The sequence below is a fragment of the Nesoenas mayeri genome, assembly GCF_963082525.1.
Source record: "Nesoenas mayeri genome assembly, chromosome: 3".
Taxonomy (NCBI): domain Eukaryota; kingdom Metazoa; phylum Chordata; class Aves; order Columbiformes; family Columbidae; genus Nesoenas; species Nesoenas mayeri.
This window is the reverse complement of record NC_137544.1, coordinates 109,284,110-109,303,696: the sequence shown is the minus strand read 5'-3', so window position 1 is coordinate 109,303,696 and position 19,587 is coordinate 109,284,110. Positions and strand designations below refer to the sequence as shown.

Here is a 19,587-nt window from a genome sequence, read left to right as displayed (position 1 = left end):
TCACACTAATTTAAGACAATATCTCAATTTTTGCATTGCACCTTTGAGCCACCTACTGCTCAGCCAGGTGGAGGTACCTCTGGGTCTCCCTGACAAAAAAAGTCAGCGTGCGCTGAAGCTCCAGATCAGCACTCGCCTCCCCGCTGCCGCAAGCTAGACTGGGCAAGGCCTCTTTTTTTTTTTTTTTTTTTTTTGTTTTTGTTTTTGTTTTTGTTTTTGTTTTGTTTTGTTTGTTTGTTTGTTTTGGTTTGGTTTGTGGTTTGTTTTTTTTTTGTTAGTGTCTCATCTGGTGTGCTACAGCTGTTATTCCAAAACCAGGATTCTTTACATGGTGTGCATACAAGAAAGCCAAATTTAGTGCACCGACATCAGAGACAGCCTGTCACAGAGTTGCGCAAGTCTGAATGCTGGAATAAAGGCAGCATGTTAGAGAGAAAAACAACAGCCACTACACACAAAATTTTACGATCACATTCACGCAGTAAAGAACTAAATTACTCATGATCTTCTGAATTATCACAAAATGCACATTTTGAGTCAACGGATTCTCATGATTTAACAGACTGTGAACTTATCGTACCATATAGCACAGACCTACTAAAATTGCAACATACTTAAACAGATATCCACAAAGAAAACAGGTTAACAAGGAAAGCGTCTTGCAGACTTTAACAAGTTTTCTGTGACCTGTGTATTATCAGTTAACTCTCTCTCAGCTTGTTGAAGTTCAAAGCACCCTGCCTGTAAAACTGTCTGAAATGATTTAATGATCTCTTGTAGGGATTTATTTTGTCCTGATCTTCTGGTCTCAAAAACAAGATTAATTGCAACAAGATTCTATTTTCCGGACACTTTTCCCAACATGTATCTCTCCCAGTTTGTCTTTGGCATCATTGAGATTCCAGCTAAGATGATGATGCATGTGCTGGTGAATAGAGTTGGACGACGGCAGAGTCAGGTGTGGACACTCATCCTGACCGGACTAGGCTAGGAGCCAACATCATCATTCCCAAGTGTAAGCCACTCTTCTGCTATATGCAGTAGATGCTAAAGGGGAGTTTCCATTTTGTGTGGTGCTAGAGAAGGAGAACGGTAGATCTTATCCATAGGTAACTCTGTATGGGGGTGTTCTCCTCCTAGAAGAGCAACTGTGGGACAAGGTTGCTAATGTGGGCTAGCCCTAATATCCAGTAGAAAGAAATAGTCTTCAGCCACTGTGTCTAGTAAAGGTCCAGTGATGGCAAGGTGAGATAGTTATTTTTATTATAGACATTGTCCAATAGGAAATGTTGGGAGTTTTTCTTTCATCAGTTTAGCTCCCAGTTGCGCTAATGGTTGCCAAACTTACTGAACCAGACTTTGGAGACAACAGCTCCAGGACTATGAAGCTCCTTGTTTTGTCTGTAAGAGCACTGAACCTTCTTTCTTGTAGCTGAGGCCACAAGAAGCTTCTTCCTAGAGGCTGCTTTTGACCATTGTCATAAATGTCTTTTCTTTCCTCCTAGCCTTCACCTCCTTGAGCTCTGTAATAGCCATTACGGGCAAAGGTTTATCAGAAGCTGCATTCACTGTTGTCTTCTTGTACACCTCTGAGCTCTACCCCACCGTCCTGAGGTAAGAGATGCCACTTGCCCGGGTACACAACCAGAACCTCGGTGGAGTGTCATTCTCAGGCCTTCTACATCCACACAGCAGGATGTGCTGCTGAGTAGACCGCAGGACTGATGCCTTCCTTGACTCTAGAAGCAGCAGGTTCTAGGGATTACACATACTCACAAGAAAGCTACACCTTTTTTACCTGAGTGTTGTGTGGTTAAGTTACATTGGTAGAAAGATGTACTGAAAAGAGAGGAATATTCCATGTGGAAAGATTTTTGAACTCTTTAAGGCATCTGTGCTTATTGAAGTCTTAGCTCCCTGTGATAATCTGCCAATAACTGTTAAAACACCCCAGAACTAATAATTTGAAATATCAAGTTTAATACAGGAGACATACTTCTATGTGTTTGAAAGTCTTCTGAACATCAAATTATATTAAATCAGGAATTAACTCACCTTTCAGGAGGAAAAAGAGGGCTTATTTGAAATATCTGGGTAATTGTGACATAAAACCAGATTTACCATCAGCATAATTCGGCATACAGCTAACACTCGTGAATACAATTGTCCCACTGTTTCTTGGGGTGTTTTGGGGTTGTTGTTTTTTGGTTTTTGTTTTTTTTTTTTTCTTTTTGTGAAAGTCTGAAAAAAACCACACGGATAACAGCAGGGTTTGTGGCTTACTCCACCTCTGTTCCTCCCTGCCCAGAGTACCCTTCTTTGCCATATAGTCCTTTAACTTCCACTGGTCTGTTGTACGTGGGTAATGATGCATATTTAAACTGGAGTGGGCACACTAATCTGCTCTTTTCTTCTCAGATATGTTTCTTTCTTTACATGCTCAAAGACATTGACAAGTAAACACAAAAATGTAGGTTCCTTCTGCAGTACTTTGCATATGCACAAGTAGGTCCTCGAATCCCTGTTGTCAGTGTGAAATACTACCACTCCCTGAAAATTAGTAAGTGAAATAGGTCCCAGATCTTATTATTGGCCTCTTTGTGCTCTCACAGGCTTGCAGCTACAGCAGGATCAAAAGTATCTCTACTGCATGCCACCTGCCTAGAAGTACATGGGAAAAGGAGAGATTGAGGTTTGCTCTCAGCAGTTCGGAGGACTTATGAGGTGATGGGTAGAAAATGCACTCGGGGTTTTAGACATTAAAAGCAGAAACAAGTTTAGAGCAGGTATTTTTAGTGTGTAACTGTAGATTCTTTCTCATAACAGACACAAACCTATTTCTCACAGTAGCTGTGGTTGCTGTCTGGAAAATATAAAATTGGAGAAATACATGAAGTAAACAAACAAACTAACAAAAACGAAACCAAAACATCAACCTAGGAAAAGCCTGGTAGGGGAAAAACCTGAGAGGAAAAAGACCTCACCACTCAGAGAAAAATAAGGGGAAAGGTTAGAGGGTTTGCATTTTTTCCCAAGGTCTGATATGAAAGAAGTACCTATCTCTCATGGTGGTCTGCATGACCATGGTGTCCTACCTTTTCCAGGCAGAATGGGATGGGGTACATCTGCTTCATGGCACGCATTGGTGAGGCTTTGGCCCCCCTCGTGTTTCTGCTGGATGAGGTATGGAGATCTCTGCCCGAGGTGACGTACTGTGGTGTAGCAGTGTGCTGTGGGTCAGTGGCCTTCCTGCTCCTGGAGACACTCAACAAGTGCCTGCCCGAGGGCATTGAGGACATTGAGAAAACACAGTAAGTCAGCTCCATCCTGCCCTGCACACATAGTCTGTCAAAAGAGGCAGAGGATCATCCTTCTCTGCTGCCTGTAATTCCCTGCCTGTGGGTGGCAGTGGAAGAGGGAGAGCCCAGTGGGTATCTGGGCTGTCAGGCTTCCTGTTCTTCTGTCCAGCAGCCCAAATGTGCCTTCTTTGCACGTCTTGGCTTGAGGAAGAGTGGCTACAAAGCTGCCTGGAAGAAAAGGAACTATGGCTGTTGGTCAAGAGCAGCTGAACATGAGCCAGCAGTGTGCCCAGGTGGCCAAAAAGGCCAACAGCATCCTGGCTTGTATCAATAACAGTGTGGCCAGCAGGATTAGGAAAGCAATCGTCCCCCTGTGCTCGGCACTGGTGATGCTGCACCTCGAATACCGTGTTCAGTTTTGGATCACTTGCTACAAGAAAGACATTGAAGTACTAGAGAGAGTTCAGAGGAGGGTGATGAAGGTTGTGAAGAGTCTGGAGCACAAGACTGATGAGAAACAGTTGAGGGAACTGGGGCTGTTTAGCCTAGAGAAAAGGAGGCTGAGGGGAGACCTTATCGCTGTCTACAATTACCTGAAAGGAGGTTGTAGTGTGGAGGGTGTTGGTCTCTTCTCCCAAGTAGCAAGTGATAGGATGAGAAGAAATGTCCTGAAGTTGCACTAGGGGAGGTTCAGATTGGATATTAGGGAACATTTCTTCCGGGAAAGGGTTGTCAGGCATTGGAATAGGCTGCCCAGGGAAGTGGTAGAGTCACCATTCCTGGAGCTGTTTAAAAGACACATAGATGAGATTCTTAGGGAGGTGATTTAGTGCTAGAGTTAGGTTAACAGTTGGACTTGATGATCTTGAGGGCCTCTTCCAAACAAAATGATGCTATGATTCTATGATTCTTTTCTTCCAGAGAGAAAGGGCTTCCACAAATCGGCGGTCCTGAGGGCATGCCGCTACAGTCTCTGCTGAAGTGAGGGGACTCCGTGGGACAGCCACTGTGTAGGACTGCAAAACTAAGCTGTGCTCTGACCTGCCAATAAATGAACCTTTAGTGTTTTCCCAGTATCTCTCTGCAGGGAAGCAGGGCTGAGGACACTGGAGGAAGGAGGCAGATTACAAAACCAGCTGGAAGGAGCTAACCCCATGTTGTAGCATGGCCAGGAACAAGAATGCACAGGTCTAACAGGGTATGGAAATAAAGGCACCCTGGGCTAAGCTCTTGCAGTCTTTGACCTTGTTGGACTAGCAGCACCTTTCAGATTACTACACAGCTTTCCAGAAACTATAATCCATTGGTTTACATGCCACAAGAAATGCAATGCAGCAATAAAAAATACCAAGTGTGAATCACACAAAACCAAATAATCTCAAATAAATCTAACTGGATGGTGGATAAAACATATACTATAGCTACAAATATTTATTGATTTTGGAAATGGTCTGAAGGTTTTCCACACTGAGGCTCAAAGCCAACAAAAAGTACATAAAGGATTCTCACTGAGAATGGAACAACTTCAAGCATTTGTCCCATGTAAATAAAGAAGAAAAAAGCTTTTGTGGATTATTTAAATCAATTGTGTATGCAAGAAGTATCCTTTAAGATAAAAAAAAAAATATATACCAACAACAACATCAAAAATCCAAACAAACAACTAAACAAAAAATCTTGCTACAGGAACTCTTGCATGGAATATTGAATAATTTATTACTGGACTTCATTCTGCTTAATGGTCTAACACATTGATCTTAAAGTTAGGGGATGCCTTTGCCTCTTGCACTTCTGCAAACAACAGTGATGAGCCACCAAATTATTTATAAATTTGGAACCACTGACAAACAGCACTTTCCTAAACTGGGAAGAGGGAATGGCCTCAGCATCTGAGTCTCAGGCATATGACTCCCTGGACTGTGAAGTTGTTTTAACTAAGGCGCTAACGATCACAGACTTTCAGGCACACTGTCTCCACACAAGCAGGGACCAGTCTGCAGGTATCCTACACCTAGATTATCGAGCTTGAGCACACTAGACCTGAGCGAAATTCTCCAACACTTACAGGAAAGACAGATGATCTCCCACAAGCACACAAGGGTTTGCCCTCAGCTATAGATCAGAGGTATATCTTGGAAGAGACGCCGTGCTGTTCTTTCGCTTCAAGGCGCTACGTGTTTCATTTCTCTTGTGGATCGATTGCTAAGCGTCTTTCCTGGGGCGACTGTGAAGCATTTGCCATAGGAGATGGAGAGGTACCATGGAGCGGCATTCAGTACTGCCTGCGGCTGTCTTTGTTCCTTTCCTAGCAGAGCTCCCTTGCATCTGTCCGCATGAGAAATGCAGGACTGCGCAACACGTGGAACTTTGACAAGAAACAGCACAGCTGTGCACTCCCTCCAGCTTTTAAGCATGAATGGAGCCTGCAGCAAGGCACACGCATGTGGACAGACAAAGGACTGTAGGCACAGAAGCTGTCACGCACAGCGTCGTCCAGGAACAGGCGCGTATCTGCAGATGTCCTCCAAAGGTGTATTCTCGTGCAGCCACCTATGCGTCTGTGCTGTACGCTACACATCAACAAACGTGTATACCCTCGAGCGTGTCACTACGTTTCACGTATGTCTTTCTGTCAAGAGAAGGGAGTGGGCGCACTTGCGGAAGTGTGCGTGTGTGTGGCCAGGCGCACAGGCTGTGCTTGAACAGCTAGGCTCCAGACTGGATTTGAGGTAAGGCAGCTCACTCCAGGAATGGCTGACATCTAGCTTTGGGATCATATCCGTGAGCAAAGATATTGCTGCTCAGCTGCCACCCAATTAGCTTATGTTGGTAGGCTTCACATACAATGTGGCAAGGAAGCAGAACCCCCTCATCTTCACCTCGGTGCTTGAGAAGATCTCTTGGATCTAGTTGTCTCTTTGTTCTCCTTTGCCTGTCCTGGCCCTTCCCCATATCACAACATTATTTTTACTCCACTCCACTTGCCAGTGTGTGTCCCACTCCACACATTCACCTACCCCTGAGGTTCACCTCCATTGCCATTCATGATGTCTTATCCCTCACATCCTTATTGCATCCCTCGGTACCCGCATTACCTCCTGCCTTTGCTGTTTCCAAGAATACACGAGGCTTGCTTCCTGCACCAGTTTCCTATGCATTGCATATCTCACGTTCATCGAATCATAGAATGTCCTGAGTTGGAAGGGACCCATAAGGATCATTGAGTCCAACTTCTGTCCCTGCATAGGACAACCCCACAGTTCACACCATGTGTCTGAGGGTGTTGTCCAGCCTCTCCTTGAACACTGTCAGGCTTGGGGCCGTGACACCTCCCTGAGGAGCCTGCCACAGTGCTCCACCACCCTCTGGGTGAAGAACCTTTTCCTAATGTCCAGTCTAAATTTCCCCTGGCACATCTTCCTGTCATTCCCTTGGGTTCTGTCATTGGTCACTAAAGAGAAGAGTTCAGTGCCTGCTCCTCCTCCTCCCCTTGTGAGGAAGCTGTAGGCAGTGATGAGGTCTCCTCTTAGTCTTCTCTTCTGCAGGCTGAACAAACCAAGTGACTTCAGCTGTTCCTCATATGGCTTCCCCTCCAAAACCTTCACCAACTTCATAGCCATTTATTGCACCATACAGTCCCTGTAGAACTTTGATCAGCCTCTTGCTTTCCCTCCCTCTGATTTCCTTGAAGGAAATAGTGGAAAATGGCACATTTTGGCACTTGGAGCAGTCTCAGCTCTACATGGAGTCTGTGTGAGGAATAGTGATCATGTTGTTTAAAGGCAGTTTGGTTTCAAAGACGACAGTGGAAGATACCATCTATTTCCAGGACAGTTTCACAAGTTTCAAATCCTGGAATCCTTAGGACTCATCAAACTCCTCAAAATTATTGTGTCCATGAGCAGCTGAATGTAGAGAACTGGCAATGATCTTTCAGTTAATACACAGCTGCCATCTGTGATTGCAAACCATGTAAACAGCTGGTTAAACACCACTTCTCTTGTTGTGAGCTTGTGTGCTTTATTTTTCTGTGAGTCACTTCTCTCCTGTTTGACATGCGGGACCAATAGGGGAAGTCAGTGGCAAACAAAGCCTTTTCAGAACATGTAAAGATGAGGCCAGATATGAGAGTTTGATTGCACAGAGAGAATTTCAGGAGGCAGAATATTATTTCATGATCTGGAAATTGTCAGGACAGTGGGTGGGACCTATATACCAAATAAAACAAATGTCATACAGGCATTTCTTTCACTGCAAATCACCAGGAACTTCACTTGCTCTCTCATGTAAAAATGCACTATTTGAATCTGATGCTGTGATTCTATGTAAATAAATTAAGGCAAGAAAATATAAACATTGCTAGTTTAGTCTTGTAAAATAGCTCAACAATAGGATGCACTATGAGACTGAAGATCAGAAAGCATGAAATGATATATCCAATCCTTTTCCTATTTTCTAATGTCCTTCCCTCTCACGTCTCCATCGATTAATCTTCCATGATGTGTATATATGGAATTTTTAAGTGCTTGGCAGTGGTACAAGATTATTCCTGAAAATAGAAGGTGATTTTCTACTGCTCATCTGGAGGGACTGATGACAGATACTCACTGTATTTGTCCAGAGGGTTTAGCATCTCCTCCTTAGGCTACATTCATATTACAGCAACATAATACTGTGTCAATGACTTAATTTATTTTTATTGCAAACTGCTGGGTTAGATGAATGACACATTTAATTAATGGTTGTCAGTGGAGATTTATTCACGCCACTCTCAGAACTTTACCTGGAGCTGAGACTATTTTGCAACTCTCACATTGAATAAGAAAGGGCTCTTTTATCCCAATCTACTCAAAAGAGAAGCTATTATTTTTATTTTACCTTTTCTGTTTTTCCTTTTGTGACAAATGGGAAAGAACTATTTGGAGATCACTATCATATATATCTCTGCTTGGCAGTAACAGATGGCTTCAAAGAGGCTAGCTGAAGAAAATAAAATTGCATTTCCTGGCAGACAAGGTCTGAAGCCTTGAAAATCATGGATCCTGTTAATGTTTATAGTGAATAAATTGCCCTGGATATTTCTCAGCTGGAGAACATGGTGTGCTTTTCTTCTTGACCCGCTTCCCTTGTAGTTGCCAGCCCTTCCCCAGAGTGGCTGGAGGAGATGATAGTTTCTGGAGAAGCTGACCAAAGTAAGCCAGATGTGTTTCCTGGTTTCACTGTTGTCCCCAGGGTGGTGTCAGGATGCTTATTGTATGTGTGTTTAGATGTGTTCATGACCCACACATGGAATACAAATGGCCATGCATGGTCATGCCTTAAAGAAACCTTTCTGTGCCGGTAAAGGGCCACATTGCACACATCTGCTCAAGTGCTCAAAAGGCTATTGCAAAGAACAAATCTCAATCAGTTACAGAAATTATCATGTTGTCTGGTTCAAATGGCACACCTGGCATCCTTTGCATGTTGCAGATCTGATTTTGGCAACCTGGCCCAGCCCACTTTTCTTAATTCAGTGTCTTGTAGCATACCTATCCCTCCATTCACCATCTGCTGGTGGCAGAGTATTCTGGCGATAGGAACGGTGCTGCCACTTAGGACATAACTTATTAGTATGCAAACGCCTATTTTGGGTAGTGTTAAAACATTAAATAAAATGTGTAAAGGCTGATCACTGCAGTACTACCTTCCTTTTTGTTGCATTTTTAGATCATATGTTTTGTGTTTGGTTTGCTATAACACACACATTTGCAATTCCTTGGGAAAGTGCAAAGATTAATTTCTGGGAAATGTTTCTAAGTATTATCTGATGTATTGCAACTCCTTTGTATTGAAAAAATGATGTTACAATGAATGTACATTTTGAATAAGCTGCTAACCGTGTAACCTGGGGATTGGAAGCAATCTCCATTTTACATTCACTTGCATGTCTTTTAGTGTTTGAAAAGAAAATGGTTTTATGTTTGAAGGGTTTTTTTTCATATGCAAAGTGTTCCAAGTTGGTTACCTCACCTAGTGCATTTGCCTCATAAGAATCCCCAGGGCTTCCTCCAACAACTCCAACAAGTTTCTCAGTTTAATTATGAGTGCAATTAATGATCTGGCAATGTGGAACACAGTAATGGCAGATTTCCTCTGAACAAGTCAGATAAGGAGGATTTCTGTGGGGCTCTTGCCCCTTCAGCTTGGTCATTCCTGAAAAAAAAAAAAAAAAAGCCAGATCAGGTTCTTATTCAGCACTGCTGACTTCTGGTTATTTTTATGACTAAGGAAGATGTTTAGCTTTCAGAATCTGCTGCTGCTTCTTCTTTCTTGCTGCTATTAAGTTGCCTTTACTATTAGAGACTAGAACAATTTTTGGATTATCATTTTCTTCCACTTTCTTCATGTCTGCTCAGAGAAGGAGCAGACATTGACTCTTGCTGGAGACAGTCATGGGTGCAGAGGTGGGAAGCTAAGTGGCAGGCATACTACCCTTACAGAGCTCTTGCTTCTGGTCAAGATGCTAGGAAAACTGGCATAAACCTAAGAACATACAAAAGCACAAATAGGGAGGGACACTTAACCAGCATAGGACTGGGCTGTCCTATTGACCTCGGTTGAAAAAAAAAAAAAAAAGAGGGAAAGGCTATGCAGTGTTTGATGGTAAGATGTTGGAAAGAAGAACATCTCTCTGACATTTATGTTGCTGATTCTTGGAACAACAGAGATCCTGCAAGCAAATATGGCAGCTCTAAGACCCCCGCTACTTTTACCTCATCTAAAACTGGTTTGAAGAAAGAGCTTCTTCAGAAGCTCAGATTATAGGTTTTTTTCCATTCACTGTTGTCAATCCTGCCAGATCTCCCAGTCTGAAACAAGCTTAGTCTATGTTGGCAGAGGACAATGTCACTTCCAGGATATGCTAAGGTCCTGATAGTATCCAAATCAAAGCTGCTACACGCAAGACCGAACTACGGCTCTTGCTGTTTGTGTGTCATCTGCATCTCTCAGGACTAAGGCCTCTTCCCATTCCCAATGGAACAATTAACGTCATATTGGGAACTCGATTTCCGCTTCTCAGGCTTTCCAGCTCCCATGAAGAATCTCAGGGACGAGCATATCCTTCCTTTGCATTACCTTGTGTTACCTGTTAGACTTCTGTTGCTGCTAAACAGGAGGTAGTCCAAACCATATTTATCCAACCGCTATTCAAGTAGGAGCTGAATGTGGGTTTCTGTAGTAATTTCTACTGAGAGGAGACAAAAGCTGTAGATAGCCTGTTGTACTTCCTGGCTTGCTTGAGAAACTTCATCTGCTGAGAGTTGAGTTTGCTTGAAGCAGAGGATCTCAGGAAAGTCCCTTTCAAGCAGGTCTTCAGGCTTGGGAGGCACAGCAGAAGGGCTTCCTCAAGTTGCTAGAAGTCCTCATCAGTTTGTTAGAGACAGAAGATTTGAAGAACCTGTGGAAGTTTGTCTCAGGGGAGGGCAGCAGGGAGATGGAGCAGAAGCAGCCTGCTGTAGCTTTAAAGGCAATGCTGAGTAGGGAGCCATTTGGAAGGATGTAGTTTACTAAAGGGATCCAAAGCTTATTTTCCTTGAGTCTTTTTATTCTTCCTGTATCTAATCCCTTTAGAGCCTAAGGTCAACCCCTTTTTGTACTGCAATAACACTGTAATATATGCTTGCATTAATTCTTTTTGCACACTGAGCATGCAACACCAATGTAAAGCTTTTTTTCAGAAGAAAAACACTGTACGATTGTGTATATAGAAATACTGAGAGAGAATTTTAATTCTGTCTCCTGTATAAATGCATGCATTGATTACCTGTATGTAGACCATGCTGTAAATGCTGCATAGTACTGTACATATGCTGCATAGTACATAGTACTGTAAAATCCTACACTTGAAACTACAATGAACAGGCAATGTAATCAAAAACAAACAAACAAACAGAAGAACAGAAGCTGTGCAATGGATTTTGTGCCTTTTTTAAATCCATGTATGCTAATCCAGACAATCCAAAAAAAAAAAAAAAAAAAAAAGAAAAAAAAAAACCCCTTGTATACTACCAAAACCTTATTAAAGAATTAAAGGCAGCACCTTGTTGATGGCTGGGTTTTTTTTGTTTGCTTGCTTGCTTTGTTTTTCTGCTCCCTTTGCTTTCCAGCTCTGGGCAGTTTTCCCCTGCTTATCCTTGGGTGCACCAGGCAGGAATATGAAAGAGCTCTGGTAGAACAGAGAGAGTTTTATTATTGTTTACTAATGTGATCGCTGAAAACTCACAGTTAAGACAGATCTGGAAATAGAAACAAAGTTCTGTGACTGTTGGAGATGTGTTTAATGTACTTTGGGAAGGCCACACTGTGAGATCAATTTACATAAATTTAGGCTAGTATCAATTTCATTTGAACCCAGTCATATCACAGCAGCAGGTTGCAACTAGCCCGAACTTATGAAAGTTTTTAGAGCTCTGCCTTGATGGTTACCAGCATCCAAACTGGCTAAACTTAAGCTAGTACAATTCAACACCTATGAACACAGCAGAAACAATTTATCACATTTCTCTTGGTTTCTTCACTGAGCATCCTCCACTGGCTGGCAGCATGGTCTGCACAGGGTGGTTGGATGGCTGTCTCCCATCAGCCATTTGACAAGGCATTTAAGAACATCTGGTAAACTTCCAGTCCCTCCACTCCCCGAAGCCCCAGGGAAGCAGATGCAAAATTGTGGTTGTTCTGCAAGTAACATTCTCCTGCCTGGGCTGCTCAGTGGATCTGACCGTGCTGCTTTCATTGTGACTCACATCTGAAAGCAGTCGCCACTGTAGAGCGGCATGTGGTCCAACCCCTATTGCTGTTGGTCTGTCTGGCATCAGGTTGGAAGAGGAGACATGGTGACAGACTCTGTCTGCTTTGGTGTGAATTGCACAGTTACTAATTCAGTGTTTTTCAGAAAGGGGCTGGAGAGGGAGGCTGCAGGCAGTAGGTGCATGCAAAGGCTCTGGTACCTGTGGAAAGGGTGGTGGAAACCTTCCCGCTTGCAGAAGAAGTACAAGACCCCAACTCCTCACAGACAGAAAGCAGATTGTGCAGGCAGGTGACGGCCTGGGAGGAAGAGCTGGGATTTGGTTGTGGTCTCTGACTTACAGGATTGTACAGTGTGTGAGTCTCTTTTTTCTCCTGGGAATTGTATGGAGAGTCAGGATTCTTACGAGTCTGCCTCTAGCAGGGTCCAAAGCCCATCTCCTCTGTGATAAACACCTTAAAGCGCATTTTGGTTTGCTTCTGTAAGACTGTTGGTATGTGGGACATGTGCATCTTTGAAACACTGCGGAAGGATGCACGGATGCCATAGAGCCATCCATGCCACTGGCACATGGATGATGCATGGATGCCACTGGCTGAGAGATGATTCAGAACAAGGTCTGAAACAGAATGGTAGATGGAACAGATGCAGTATTTCCTAGTTTTATGTTAGCCAAATATTGTGATCTTTCTCTTGTACCAGGTGGTTTTTTGTTGTTGTTTGGTTTGGGTTTTTTTTTAGTTTTGTTGTTTTGGTTTGGTTTGCTTTGGTTTTGGTTTTGTTTCACAAATTATTGCATTTAAAATGTTTAAAACCAAGAGATGGGAGAAAAATAATAATCTGAAATTCTACAGTCTAAGAGAAAATTGATTAGGCTCACCTGAGAAACTGTTCCCTTTCCCCCATGTCAGTGCAGGGCTTCTGGAGACAGCAGGCTTTTCTGGTGAATGCCCGGCCCACTCTGTGCGGTGCCACAGACTGCTCTGCTGTGGGGGTGTAGGCACAGACAAGCTATAGGGTCTTTTCTCTATGTATTCAAGAGCTGTAAGATCACCAGAAAGCCATACAGGCATGGCAAGTGCTGTCATCACTCCATATTGCTAAAGGGACCTGGGCAGAGTGTGTGCGACTTGGCATGAGGCAGGACACAGAAGAGCACATTAACAACCTGGATGCTAGTACTGCTCTTGAACCCACCAGCATGAGTCTGCTCTGTGCTGCTGTCTGAGAAGAACACATCTGGCTACATTCTTGGTGACAAGGGGACCTGGGAACTTCTAGTGCATGGTTGTAAACTTGCTGTGACAAGTGTTGCCAGCAGGTCAGGGGAGGTTCTCCTCCCACTCTACTCTGCCCTGGTGAGGCCGCATCTGCAGTACCGTGGCCAGTTCTGGGCTTCCCAGTTTAAGAAGGACAAGGAATTACTGCAGGGAGTCCACCAGAGAGCTACAAAGATTGTTAGGAGTCTGGAGCATCTTTCTTATGAGGAATGGCTGAGAGATCTGGGTCTGTTCAGTCTGGAGAAAAGAAGGCTTAGAGGGGACCTTATTTATACTCATAAATATTTCCAGGATGAGTGTCAAGAGGATAGGACCAGACTCTTTGCAGTTGTGCCCAACAATAGGATGAGGGGCAACAGGCACAGATTGAAACATAGAAGGTTCCATGTAAACATGAGGAGAAACTTCTTTCCTTTGAGGGTGACAGAGCACTGCAACAGGCTGCCCAGAGAGGTTGTGGAATCTCCTTCTCTGGAGACATTCAAAACCCACCTGGACACATTCCTGTGTGATCTGCTCTGGCTGAATCTGCTTTAGCAGGTGGGTTGGACTAGATGATCTCCAGAGGTCCCTTTGAACCCCAACTATTCTGTAATTCCGTGGAGACTGCACCTTTGCTGATTTTTGCAGTATTTGCAGCATCACTGGGATGTAGAAACTTTCCAGCTGCCATATTGGGTAATGTGAGTCTCCTCTGAGGATGTCCTATTGCCAATGATCCTGCTAATTTGAAACCCCATCAGTTTAAAGACAAATCCTCAGACTCCACGTAGCTGCTGATGAGCATGGGGACACAGATGGACTTGAAGGCTCTGACTTCTGCCTCTACCAAATACAAGCAGGTAGATCTTTTTCTCTCCTGACTCTCCTTCCTCTTCATATTCTAATTGTAGCCTCTGTGCAAAGCAGGCATATTTATTGCCTTCCAAACACATATTGTTGCCCAAAGTAGTTACTAGCCAAATTTGATTTAAATTCAGTGAAAAGACAGAGTGTTACAGATGTGAAATGCAGAGACTTTGTGGGGCACACATGCTCAGACTAACTAACAGCCATATGCATTCCTGGACAATTGACTGGGAAGTCAAAAGACCCAAGGGTTAAGATCTAAGCCCAAGCAGGTTGGAAAAAAATGGTTCACGGCCCAAAGACAGGCAAATGTGTCTTCCGAGAAAGTGAGGAACATAGGCAGAGATCGGAGCTTGCTATAGGTAAAGGCAGTCTTTTTGACTCAGGTTTGTCCAGATCCAGGGTAGCTCTGCCCACTCACAGTCTTGGTAGCTTTTTAAAATGGGATGGTTGCCTCAACTCATGGCATAATTCCTTCTCATAGTGGAGTGAGCCTAGCAGAGGGCCACCGAGATGATTAGGAACTAGAAACATATGACATACAGAGAGGCTGAGAGAGTTGGGTTTGTTCTGCCTTAAAAAGAGAAGGGTTGGGGTGGGATCTTATTTTTTCCTTGAATTAGGTGATGGAAGGATGATGCCAGACTCTTCTCAGAGGATCACAATGAAAAGATGAGATGTGATGGACACAAGCTGGGTAAAAGGAAAATTAGATGTAGAAATTAGATATAAAGAAAAACTTTTTCAGCATGAAAAGCCTCAAACTCTAGGACAGGGTCCCAAAGAGATTGTGAGATCTCCGTCTTTGAAGATACTCAAAACTCAGTTGGACAGGGCCTGGAGCAGACATCTCTGAGTTAGTCCTGCTTTGAGGGGTGGCTGGAGCAGAGACCTCCAGAGATTCCTTACACCTTTTTTATTCTACAATTTTAAGATGCAAGCTAAGACTCTCCACTCTTGATCTTCTGGCATCTTCCCATTGGCACAGCAGAACAGAAAAATTCTTCTCCAGCTTTTGGGAAAAAGTCCTAGAGCAGCTGAGTGACCTGTAGTACAGAAGACACATGATGACTGCCAAGAGAGGACAAACTGCGAACACCTGGTCCGGCAGGCTGTTTGCTTACAGCTAGCTGCTGATTACATTAACTCAACAGTGAAGCCAATCTCATACTTTGATGCCCTAGGACATTCTTCCTTGTTAACAGCCTCAGGTGATGATAGCAATGAAGGTAATAAAATATGTGTTAAATTAATAATTGATCCAAGCAGCATTTCAAGAAAGTTTCTTTTAGTTGAGTTTGTAGGTAACTTCTGTCCTCCATATTTTTTGGCATATTTATGCTCTTCAGATTTTCTCCATGGTGCATTTGCAGCAGCAAAACAACAACAGCTTCGGGCTTCTTTAAGGAAAGCATTCCGACAATTTTGGGGTATTGCATGCAACAGGTTAAGCAGTCCAAGTCTCCCACAGGTAGGCAGAAGCCAAACAATCACTGTTGTGCTTAGGGTGCAGTGTCCATGCAGGGAAATAGAAAATACATGGGGAATTACAGACAGAAGGGCAGTTCATTTGCTAAATACCACAAAGAATTTGTACAGCCAGAGGTGGAAGTACATTATGATTAGAAAGGTATCTACTGCACAACTGAATGACAGCAAAGGGGTACCAGAGCAGAAGAAGGAAAGAAGCATTATTTTTATTACAGCAACATCATGATGTCCAGCTGTGTCATATCTTACTGCTTCATGTGAATCTCATCTCAGTAGAACTTCTGATGTCTTGCAAGGGTAAGAGCTGTTGAGGAAAGAGGGGTTGCTGGAGACAGGGCTGCTGGTGAGGCAGACTGCAGGACACATAAACCGTATCTCTGACCTACAGAGGATGTACACTGCAGGACTGGATTCAGTTCTTCTTGACCAGAAAGTAGATGAGATGACACAAGCTCGTAGGAGCTGACGGGATGTATGAAAGTTTACATATGCAGAGAAACCAGCGATCACAAAGCTGTACCATCAATCACAGCATCTAGAAAATGGGATGAAGTAGAGCAGCAGGTGAACTGTTATTGGGGATCAGGTACTCCTTCCAGTGGGAGGCTCAGCACAAGGCAAGATGTTGGTCAGGGCTTCTTTAATCAGGTCCCAGTTCCACTGAGGAAGCGTGTCTGGTTAAGACTCCAGGATAGCACTGCAGGTATATGTCCTGGGAAAAGCACATCCAGCCAACAGGCAGAAGCCAATTTTAGGCTGCTAATGTCCAAAAAAATGCCTGAGGGAGGAAGTCAAGTGGGTAATTTCCTTTGCAAAGGGTGGTAAGTCCCTCTTACCAGTTCAAGACCCAAATCTGTCATCCTAATAGAAAAGGTAGAGTGGGTCAGTGAAAGACTAAATCAGGCTAATACAGGGTCATCTTCAGCACCAGACTTCAGCTTTAATGAAATAAGAGACAATGATTTGGAGTCCAGAGGCATTGCCAACACCAGCCTGTGTTTTAATTTATAAGATATAAAAAGAAATATTAAATAGATAACAATTTTTCACCATGCGTAACAGCTTGATGCTGCCCACTGAGCTATTTGAAATGTCCCTGTTATACATGAGCATAGAGATCTTACATTTTTCAGACATACTAATAAAGCAGTTGCTCTGCACAGAGTAACATGCAGATTTACAGCACAATTTGAAAATTGTGTCAATGGACTGAAAAGCTATGGAGGGCTTCTTTCCCTCTCAGAGACAAAATGTTCTGTTCCCATAGCCAGATGAATGTGCTGGCTGATGGCAGCTCTGTAGCCCAGGTAGTTAAATGGGTGCTTGTTTAGTCGTAGCCTCTGATACTGTCAAATGCCACTTGCAAACACCGATCTTTGGAGCCTGCTGTTCATAATTAGGACTGAAAAGTAACGTGATGCATTATTGATTGGTTGAGTTTACAGAGAGGCTTTTGTTTCCCAGCCCTCTTAAAGAAGGGTGACTTAAATGTTTTGGGATTTGGTTTTGTTTTGGTTTGGTTTTTTAATCCATTTTACAGAGTGATGCTTCTGTGGTTTTAATTTGCAACTAATAGTTAATTAGACTAAACTTCAATGGACATTTATTTTGCCTATTTATTTTGCGATTTTTTTGCTTATTTTGCTTATTTGTTCAAGTGTGTGCATGTGTATGTGAGTTGCTGCTTTTCTGTTGGTATTGTGATCAATTCACAACCTACCCCTGGTGCCTTATGGGCCATCTCTCCATCACAGACGGCTACTCAAGAAAGACCAGCTGTTCTGTCCTCCCATTGCTTTTAGGTTTTGGACACCCCAGAGTCTAATAATGATACTTTATATGTCAGCTTTCATGACTTAACTTGCTAATCATTTTAGTGAAAGCTGAAGGAGCCTGTAAGAGTCAGAAGTATGAGTTGCTGGAGGGATGTGAGAGCAGGAGCGAGGGATGAATAGCATAGAGGGGAACACAGGAGCACTAAAAGGGTATTGCCCCCAAGACAATGGTGGATAATATGGAAAAGTCATCAGCAAATGTAGCTGGCCCTGAGGGGCCCCTTGAGTTCACCATGGCCTAGGAATGAAAGAGAGTTGCTGAATGGTTCCAGTAAGGAAGAAGTGAATATGTAAATGTTTAAATATTGCAATAAATATATAAATGCTGAAGAAGACTGGTAAACATGAAAAAAATCCTGAGGAATTGCTTGCAAAAATCTCTTTTAGGTCCAGGTAAAGGCTGCTAACAAAGGAACTCCTTTGGCACATTTTTCTGCCTTCATTTATGAGTATGTGTGAATCTCTCTAAGGTTTGTATGAATTAAATGATTGAGGGATCACTGCTCAGGCATGTAGGCAGGATTCAGGTGTATTCAGGTGTATTCTCGTGCAGCCACCTATGCGTCTGTGCAGTACGGTACACATCAACAAACATGTATACTCTTGAGCATGTCACTACGTTTCACGTACGTCTTTCTGTCAAGAGACGGGAGTGGGCGCTCTTGCGGAAGTGTGCATGGGTGTGGCCAGGCGTTTGCTTTACGCATCGGTGTGTGAAAAGGGAGGTGCTTTTCTCTAGCTGCGTGTGCGTGCACGTGACGATGTGTGCACACAGCTGGGTGATTGTGGAAAGGTTTCTGCGTGTTTCCTGTTTCTGTCGAGCAAACGTCAATCCTGAATCGGTTTTACTTCGTTGCTTCTACCTAGGCGATTTTCCTTTTCTCTGTTCTCTTGCGCACTCATGACTGTGCTGTGTTACACACAGGCACAGCCAACGCACACCAAGCGTCAAGAGACACACTCAGCTGAGCTCAACACTAGCGCAAGATGCACATGTGCGACGAAATCCACCCACATGCTTTTGGAGAGAAAGACATGGACTCACACGCGTATGGAGCGACGGATAGATACAGCAGGCGCTAACGAACACAGACTTTCAGGCACACTGTCTCCACAGAAACAGGGACCGGTCTGCAGGTATCCTAGGCCTTGATTATAGAGCTTGAGCACACTAGACCTGAGCGAAACTCTCCAACACTTACAGGAAAGACAGATGATCTCCCACAAGCACACAAGTGTTTGCCCTCAGCTATACAGCAGGGGTAATCTTGCTAAGCCTCTTTCCTGGGGCGACTGTGAAGCATTTGCCATAGGAGAGGGAGAGGTACCATGGAGCAGCATTCAGTACTGCCTGTGACTGTCTTTGTTCCTTTCCTAGCAGAGCTCCCTTGCATCTGTCCGCATGAGAAATGCAGGACTGCGCAACACGCGGAACCTTGACAAGAAACAGCACAGCTGTGCACTCCTTCCAGCTTTTAAGCATGAATATGTATTTCCGTTCTGTTTATCGGCATGAACAGGCAGCCAGGAAAACCTGCCATTTCCTACTACCTTCCACCAAACTACACTAAAATGTTTATTTGCAGCTTACAGTTGAGACACCTTTTTCCTCCTGTTTGTGACCCAGAATCCTAGAATTAGGTGCACAACTCTTGCAGTGGCACTATGATTGATTAAAAGAATTGCCAGAGTTGACTGTTGGTCAAACCAAGGAACAGGTAACACCTCTCCAGAAAGTGGACATGATATAGCAGTGGTAGCACCTTCTTTAATTTGAAAAGGATTTTACTGTTGTGACAGTTTAATATGATAGGATTATGTTTCTGCTTCTCAGCCCCATGTCATGATGTCTCCTTTCACCTCTGATGGAAAGGAGAGTTGTGCTGCTGCCATTGGAAGGGAATTTCTTGCTCAAAACTGAATGTGAGTAACTAAAGGATCACAGTCTTGCTTTTATGCGCATGTAGTATATATCCTGGAGGACTTTGGTTTGAGGTCCAAGATTTAAAAAAAATAAAATAAAATTACAAACAGGGGCTCTTAGA

General features: G+C 43.5%; 1 protein-coding gene across 1 annotated transcript in view; it reads left to right on the top strand.

Moving 5' to 3' along the window:
- Positions 1–862: 862 nt before the first annotated feature.
- Positions 863–19,587, top strand: part of LOC308038705 (tau-tubulin kinase 1-like) — a gene marked incomplete at both ends in the record, with an annotated part of 48,555 nt that continues 29,830 nt past the window's right edge. Inside the window, 4 exon segments of the mRNA XM_080341480.1 lie at positions 863–953; positions 1,506–1,614; positions 3,105–3,311; positions 16,975–17,014. Of these exon segments, the coding sequence (XP_080197606.1) occupies positions 863–953; positions 1,506–1,614; positions 3,105–3,311; positions 16,975–17,014 (447 nt within the window).